General features: G+C 33.1%; 1 protein-coding gene across 1 annotated transcript; it reads left to right on the forward strand.

Annotated features, from left to right (window-relative positions):
* Positions 1 to 985: 985 nt before the first annotated feature.
* LOC114182241 (FACT complex subunit SSRP1) lies at positions 986 to 7,545 on the forward strand. Its single transcript, XM_028069055.1, has 16 exons — positions 986 to 1,162; positions 2,265 to 2,450; positions 2,649 to 2,754; positions 3,440 to 3,576; positions 3,771 to 3,854; positions 3,926 to 4,020; positions 4,160 to 4,268; positions 4,409 to 4,495; positions 4,582 to 4,674; positions 4,874 to 5,071; positions 5,175 to 5,320; positions 5,404 to 5,551; positions 5,991 to 6,089; positions 6,190 to 6,363; positions 6,833 to 6,911; positions 7,008 to 7,545. The coding sequence occupies exons 1-16, from the start codon at positions 1,109 to 1,111 to the stop codon at positions 7,133 to 7,135; spliced, it is 1,923 nt and encodes a 640-aa protein (XP_027924856.1). The 5' UTR covers positions 986 to 1,108; the 3' UTR covers positions 7,136 to 7,545.
* The last annotated feature ends 1,359 nt before the right edge of the window (positions 7,546 to 8,904 follow it).

The raw sequence follows: 8,904 nt of genomic DNA on the forward strand, positions 1-8,904 counted from the left end.
TAAAATAATTGAGTTCAATCACGTCTAAAAGAAAAGAGAAACTAAATTTTTTCTAGTAGATTAGATGATAAATTTACGTGAACTCAATTCAACTATACTTATACACTAAATATAAATAAGCATCAATACGAATTTGAATGGCTCAATGCAATAAAAAAGACCATAAAACCGTGAAATCGTCAAATCTACAATCCAATAAAAAAAATCTGTTAGGCTGTTACTTCCTGCACCCATCAAATTTCTTCATGTACCTTATCATTTTGAATTTTAATTTTTAGAACAAATTAAATTATTTCGAAAGATTTTTATTTGGAAGATAATCACTCACTTTTCAGAAAAACACTCACTCATTCCGATTTTGGAAAAACTTTTCTGAAAGCTTTGATCGGGTGCAGGAAGAAAATTGATAAGGTTCAGGATGTAACACCCAAATCTGTTTTAATTGAATCTTATTGGGCTTCAAATACCCTACATCACAATAAACAGATGTGCAAATCCTAGCTCATATTAATTAATTTTTTTAGACAAAAATAATTTTAGAAAAAATATAATACGATGATTTAATGACAAAAATATCAATAAACTATAACACCTTGAAAAGATATATTAAATGAAATACTAAATTCAGATGTTTTTTGAGAAAAAAAGGCATAATTTATAAATTTATTGGGACTAAAAGAAACAAAAAGTTATATTCAATCTTTAATGCTTCACTTCATAAAAAAAGCTCTTTATTTAATGGATATCAGTTAATAGTAAGAACAAAATTAAAAAAAATGATGAAGAAATGGAAGAAAAAAAATTAGCAACTATAGAATTTTAAGTTGTAAAAATAATATTTTGGAGCAGAAATAAATGTTGGGAGTGTAACTAGCAATTACCAAGAAAATCCTTATTTTTTTTTTGGTCTGCCACAGCTTTATTTGTTTGGCCCAATTTATTCCTTCTTTCTTTCTTTTGCTCAGAAAATTTATCTGCGTTCCTTTTTATAACAGCGTTTGGTTCCGGACATATTTGAATACCGAAAACCGCGTTTTGTGTATGCAACATCAAACACACCCTTGTTCGTTCTGTTCTGCACTGTCGCTCTTCGCCGTTCGCGTCAGCCATGTCCGACGGCCATCTCTTCAACAACATCACCCTCGGAGGCCGCGGAGGCACCGTAATATCTCTCACACAATTTTTCTTCTTCTCTCTAACCTTCGTTTTTTTGCTCTTTCCGAAACCCTAGGGTTTTAGTTTTGCTTCGTTCAATTGTGCTTTTGCTTTCTGTCTCTTGATTTCACTTAGCGTTTAAGTGAGATTTGTGGTGCTGTCAAGTGGTTAGATAGCTTATATTAGAGTTTTGCTCTGCATTTTCTTTTCTTCTGTTTTAAACCCTAATTATTGTTATTACTGTTGCTGCAGTCTTGTTGTAGGAGATTATTATTATTTTTTGGTTATAGAAATGTGTTGAAGTTTTACTTGTTGCTTTAGTACTGACCAGAGTGGGATGTTTGTGCATTAGTGGTTTTTGTTTTGCTGTTAAAACCCCAAGGAAGTGTTGCTTTTGCTGAGTAGATGAAAACTGGGACAGTAGAAAACAAGGTTTTAATTTGCAGTTGTGGTTGCTGTGTTACCGCGGTTATTATATTGTGAGAAATTTAGGGCAAACATGCTTGTTGTAGTTCTTGATATCGCGGGAGTTACGGAAAAATATGCTTATTGCGGTTCTTGGTATTGTGGGAAATTACTGACAACCATGGTTTATTTAGTGGCAATGGCGGTCGTGGAAATCCCAATCAGCGACAATTGCAGTTGTGGAGACCCCAAAACCTTGACGCCCAAAATATCTGTTATGCACATTTTTTTCAAAAACCTTGGTAGAAAATAGGAAATCCAAAAAAAAAGGTTTTCTTGTGGGTCATGTGTCTAGTTGTTCGAAGCAAGTGAAAAGTTGTTTTCGTTACAAATTTTATACTTTTGTACCAGTAAGTGGGCATATTGGGTGGTGGTCTTATGTGCTGTTTATCTAACATCTTTAGGAATGAACTGAATATGCTGGGCATATACCCTACTCAGAGTTGCGCTGCCTGTCCCATGCCTAATTTTTGTCTGTTTGGTTGTTATTTCAATGAAAAATTAATAACAGTTGTAGTTGAAGAACTAAACTTTTTCTGTGAATTAATAATAGTTGTAGTTCAAGAACTAAACTTTTTCAGTGAATGAGACTGAAATTAACAATGGATATGTATAACACTTCTTTTTGTGTAATTGGGTTGCAGAATCCAGGGCAGATAAGGATATATGCTGGAGGAATTATATGGAAGAGACAGGGTGGTGGTAAATTAATTGAAGTTGATAAATCTGACATAATGGGGGTGACATGGATGAAGGTTCCAAGGACTAACCAACTTGGGGTTCAAATCAAAGATGGGTTGTACTACAAGTTCACAGGATTTCGTGACCAGGTTACTCTCTCTGCCTCTTCAAATGTGCATTTTCATACAGTAGTGATCGAAAAAAGAATTCAAACTTCTGGTTTGGTTTTCTTGTATTTTGATCTTTATTAACACTTTTGAAGATCTAAATATTGAGAATTTGGACTTGAATTTCTATCAAATGTTTGATCTGAATTTTTTATGTTATTACTTTATAATATTTTGCAGGATGTTGTAAGTTTGACCAATTTTTTTCAAAACACCTGTGGAATATCAGTAGAGGAGAAACAGCTTTCTGTTAGCGGACGTAATTGGGGAGAAGTTGATCTAAATGGTTAGTGTCTTAGTGGTAATATTACAAGAACTGGCTTATGTGTTGTATCTTGTAACTGACCTTCTGCGAATGATGTGTCACTTATAACTCAAACATCATTTCTTGTCATCCTTAGTTACTATAATTTTAGTGTTTGGGGAAAGAATTTAATTTGACATTACTGTTCTGTTTGATAGCACACGAGGAAATGGTATGTAATATCCCTAGCACAGGGTTGAGCTCTCTTAACTCGAAAGAAATTTGGTTGATATCATCCAGTTTGTTCTTGGGGAGCATTTGTTTTTCTTGTATAGTGCATAATGATTTCCAAAATCAAGGAAGGCTGTAAGCTTATTATGTGCTGCTGCTTTTTTCCCTCCCTAATTTGCAGTTGCTTCGTTTCATTTTAGTGTACTTAATGTCAAATGCATTTATGCACCCCTACTTCTACTTGGTAATCACATTAAGTGCAATTTTTTAAGTGAAAAACAGTTGTTAAGAGAAGGAAGTGGTTTTATTTGTATGTGTATGACTGTATGTGATTGGAAGGTGAGGGTGGTGGTTTACTTCTCAAGGAGAAACTTTATCTCATTCTTGTTTTCTTCTTTTGTAATAAAATCTTGTTTGAATAACTTGACTTGACTTCTTTTGTAATTATGCTACTAGTAGAGTAGTGGATGTTCTTATGTTTCTATTTGCATTTCAGGAAATATGCTGGCTTTTATGGTTGGTTCAAAGCAAGCTTTTGAAGTGTCTTTAGCAGACGTCTCTCAAACACAGCTTCAAGGGAAGAATGATGTGATCTTGGAGTTTCACGTGGATGACACAACTGGAGCTAACGAGGTATATTTATACTTTCATTATCTAGTTTTGTATGCTTAAGCAATTTCGTAGAGTTTTGTCAAACTGGCAGCTTTTTTGTAAGAAAATTGTTTTCATTCCTGTTTTAGCTTTTACAGTATTGAAGACTCTAGTTATTAGGTTCAATTTGATTGTGAAATTTCTGTGGTCTAATATAGTTTATGTTGTGATCTCAGAAAGATTCATTGATGGAGATAAGTTTCCATATACCAAATTCGAACACCCAGTTTGTTGGTGACGAAAATCGTCCTCCTGCTCAGGTGAGTTTGTTCATAGATGTAAAAGATTCCATGTTATAATAACTTCTAGGTTAACTGACATTTAATATCAGGTTTTCCGTGACAAAATAATGTCTATGGCTGATGTTGGTGCTGGAGGTGAAGATGCTGTTGTTACATTTGAGGGTATTGCAATCCTTACACCAAGGTAATGTATTAAAATGCACATAAAAATATTATGCAAGCATTTTTTTGGCACGGTTGTCTTTTTGCATCTAATATTTGTGTACTTTCCATAAATATATACACATTAATGTCCATTAATATAAATTTGTACTTTTATGCAGGGGACGATACAGTGTTGAGTTACACATGTCATTCTTGCGGCTTCAAGGACAAGCTAATGATTTCAAAATTCAGTATAGCAGTGTGGTTCGCCTATTTTTGCTTCCTAAGGTTCATTCCCTGGTCCTGTGATATTTGTTTTCATATTAAGTGATTAAGGATGAATAATGCCATTATCCAGCCATGTCTTTAGATCAGTGTTTTTCTTTGGACCTTTTTAGATTTGCTGACAATTTCTCATGTATCTGTAGTCTAATCAACCACATACCTTCGTCATCATTAGCCTTGACCCCCCTATACGGAAGGGACAAACTTTGTACCCTCATATTGTGATGCAGGTAATTGCTCAATGGTTTTTGGTTTTCCAAGTTGTGAGATTTGTATTTTACATGCTTCTAACATTGTTTTGCTAATTTCTGTGTAGTTTGAAACTGACTATGTTGTTCAAAGTGAATTGGCAATAACTGAAGATCTTTATAACTCAAAGTATAAGGATAAATTGGAGCTGTCTTACAAGGTATTTTGCTTCAACTGTTAATAATTGATTCATACATCTGTACAACCCCTGAGATGCCGCTCTTCAAGAATTTTTTTGGAAAATGGAAAAAGGGTATCTTGCATATTTTAGATGATTGAGTGATGCATGCCCTTTTGTAACTTTCTGTCATGCATATTGTGTGGTAGCTGACGTATTTCCTTTTCAATTGAACAATCAGGGACTTATTCATGAAGTGTTCACCACAATATTACGTGGTTTGTCAGGTGCTAAAGTGACTAAGCCTGGAAAATTTAGGAGTTGTCAAGATGGTTATGCAGTGAAATCATCTTTGAAAGCGGAAGATGGAATTCTCTATCCCCTTGAGAAGAGCTTCTTCTTTCTACCTAAACCTCCCACTCTTATTCTTCATGAAGAGGTAAAGTCTGACTGTGCTGACATGATCAAATGTCAATTACTGGTTCATATTGGATATGATATTGTGCAAAATGGAGGTTTTAATTGTTGATCTTTCCTATTAGATTGACTATGTGGAGTTTGAAAGGCATGCTGCTGGTGGCTCCAATATGCATTATTTTGACCTTCTTATTAGACTGAAATCTGAACAAGAGCATCTATTCCGTAATATTCAGAGAAATGAGTACCACAATCTGTACGAATTTATCAGGTAAATGTTATCCCATTCCCATTGCATAATTTTACATACAACTGATTGTCATATAAACAATTTGTTTTGGCTTGCACATGCAGTTCAAAGGGCTTGAAAATTATGAATTTGGGAGATGCCCAACCCACTGTTGGTATTAAGAAGGTTCTTGAGAATGACGATGATGATGCTGTTGATCCACATCTTGAGCGTATTAAAAATGAAGCTGGTGGAGATGAAAGTGACGAGGAGGTGATCAAACAGATCTTTTATATAATTTTCATCTTTTTTTTGGTCAATGACTAGCATTTAGTAAATTTTGTGTTCTAGTTTTATAAACAAGGCGACAACATTAATTATATTGACTAACGACTGAAAATGGTTGGGCATGAAAACTTAAGCACGCTTCAAGCATATGTTTCGGTTTTTTTCATTATTGAATTTTCATCACTAAGCATGCAATTGTTCTTTCTCCTATTTTTTAAGTGTCTATCCATTTTTGTGTTTTCTATTTTGCTTTTATAGCGTTTATGTGCCTTTCTTCTGTGCTTCTGCTTTTGCACATGCACACACACACACACATAACTTGACTCTATTTAAACTGGTCCACTTTGTCTTTGGGGGCTTAGCTTGGCAGTATTTTCCCGCGCTTGTTTCTATATATACATTAAATGGTGGTAAATGTCTACAGGATTCCGATTTTGTTGCTGACAAGGATGATGAAGGTTCTCCTACTGATGATTCTGGGGCAGATGATTCTGATGGTAGTGATAGTGGTGATGAGAAAGAGGCAAGTGTTATTATTTTTTTTTTTGTCTTTGTTATCTGTGATAATTCTCTACTCTTAAGTCTATGGCTCTGCTGACACCTTAATAGTGACCAATTTTCAGAAGCCTGTGAAAAAGGAATCAAAGAAGGACCTGCCTTCTAAGGCGACTACTTCAAAAAAGAAATCTAAAGATGATGAGGATGGAAAGAAGAAAAAACAAAAGAAGAAAAAGGACCCGAATGCACCCAAGAGGGCAATGTCCGGTTTCATGTTCTTTTCTAAATTGGAAAGAGAGGTGTGTGTTCTATTCTGTCATATAGTTTTGGGTTTAAGTTGTCGTTGGGGGTATGTCACCTCACTGTTGATCTGCCTAGCCTCAGTTTGGGGTTTACAATGGAAATTGGAGTAGGGCTGTGTACTTAATTTTGATGTACTTGAAATTTTGGGGAGAGTATCGAAGTTTCTTTGGTTGGGTAGAGAAAAATAATCTTCACCATGCCTTAGTAATCTGTAACGTTGAGATCATCCAGCAAAACCTGCAATGAATGCAATTGAGCCTTAATAGGCATTGTTCCAATTTGTCTGAACGCTGAACTCATGCAGCGAACTCGGTGTAGCCAAAAATGACCTTTAGGAAAATTGTTAATTGCTATTTTGATTGATAGAAATTACAAAATTTACCAGAAACGGTGCTTGTAAGGAGGGTGGTTTATACAAGTTTAGTTCTTTATGTAATATTTTCTAAAAGTATTTATATTTTGCAGAATCTAAAGAAAACTAATCCTGGAATTTCATTTACGGATGTGGGAAGAGTACTTGGAGAGAAATGGAAAAAGATGTCAGGTATGGCTGCTGTGTCATTCCTGATCTGAGCTTATTACGTATATAGTGACTAAATCCACTAAACTGTATAATTTGTTTACCTATTGAATGCAACAGCGGACGAGAAGGAACCATACGAGGCAAAAGCACGCGAAGATAAAAAACGTTACAAGGATGAGATCAGTGGTTACAAGAATCCCCAACCCATGAATATTGATTCTGGAAATGACTCTGACAGTTCCTAAGGCTGTTTCTCAACACTGAAAAATCCTGTCAGTTAATGCACTTCCATAGTTACGTGTATTCATGGCATGCAAGCTAATGTAAGTCCTCATATTTCTTACCGGTGATGCCATCTACGCACATGCTCCGTAAATTGACAAGTTTTTCCTCTTTGAAATGGCTTGATAACTTGTGTATGAGACAGAGGAAGGACGAGCTTTGTGCGTTGATCAGTTAAATCAGTGGTCTGTGTTTGAGACCCAATTTCCTAATATATTGCCTATAAAATGACAGTCCCTTGGGTTTTTGACCCACCGATGTAGGACTTGTAACATATTTATACCTTCGACTTTTGCATGAATAGGATTTAAAATGTCATATTTAGCTTACTTTATTCATTGCATATTGGTACTCTGAAAGTCGTTTTCTCTTCTATTTTGTGTATAACCAAGGTTATTAATTACTAGAAGGCCTTTTCTCTTTTATTTTTTATACTATTATATTTTGGACAATAATTACTTAGTTAAGAGAAAGTAAATCAAGAATAAAGAAGATAGTTTAACTTTGAAAATGCTTACATATTGGAGGTCATTTAATAGGATTATTTTCATTTTACTGGTATCCATTCAACTTGTAAATGTCTGCAAGTTTTTCGATACAAATATTAATATGTTAGAAAACTACGATCAAAGGATTTGAGCCATAAATACAAATCTTGAGTGAATGGGAGGTGATTCAAAATTAATGACTTGTTGGAGGTTTAAGTCAAGTCAAGTTAAACAAATATTTTAAAATAAATTATACAAATTTTAAAAATAATTACAAACATAACAACGAAACACATTGCAGATATATTCCGAATCATCTATTACTTTATATAATCATTACAAATTAAAAGTGTGTAGGCACGAGTGTATTCTTTCCACTCTTTATTATAATATAAATGTGTGTTTATAAAAGTTAAAAGAGATTGTAAAACTGGGAAAAATTTATAAAATACACAAAGTAATGTGAGTGTTTTTCTATTTATGATGCTTGTTTTGGTTTACTTTTTTTTTTTCAGTTTTTTGAAGTAGATTATGTACAATTTTTTTTTTCTTATGATAGTGGTATGTAATATGAGAAAAATAAGTAAAAGGTAAAAGAAAAGAATAGTGGAGAGCATTGTTGTTGTAGTTTTTGGGGCTTTCTTCTTGCACCTCACGTTTTTCTTCCTACACCCCACGTTTCAATGTAGTCATTATAATCCAACAAATTATATATATATATATATATATATATATATATATATATATATATATATATATATATATATATATATTATTAAATTAAATGGATAAGCAATAATTACTACTTATTCACCTGTATTTATTTCCCGTTATTTTTACTTAGCACTCCATAGTTATTTCGAAATTCCTTTTTGGATTTTTTTCAGATTATCTGATTCAGGACTTTTCCTCATTTAGAAATTTGGTTTTAGATTTATAAAAGTTGGTTTCAGAAATTCAGTTAAGAATTTTCCAGGATTATGAAATTCAACTTTGGAGTCTCCAAAATTTATTTTGTAATATATATTAATTTATTATAAATAATTTATTATAATTTAAAATTGATAGTTTGATTAAAATTTGAAATCAAAAAGTATATTTAATTTAATATTTATAAATAAGTTAGGAGTAAATATAATAATAGGAAAATTATGATTATAATATATTGAGATTATAGTTCTCTTTTTTTTTTTGTAAAATTATATTTGAGAGATGTATATTTGTAAGACCCCTTTTCTTTTTAT

The sequence above is a fragment of the Vigna unguiculata genome, chromosome 4 (genome assembly GCF_004118075.2).
Source record: "Vigna unguiculata cultivar IT97K-499-35 chromosome 4, ASM411807v1, whole genome shotgun sequence".
Lineage (NCBI taxonomy): Eukaryota > Viridiplantae > Streptophyta > Magnoliopsida > Fabales > Fabaceae > Vigna > Vigna unguiculata.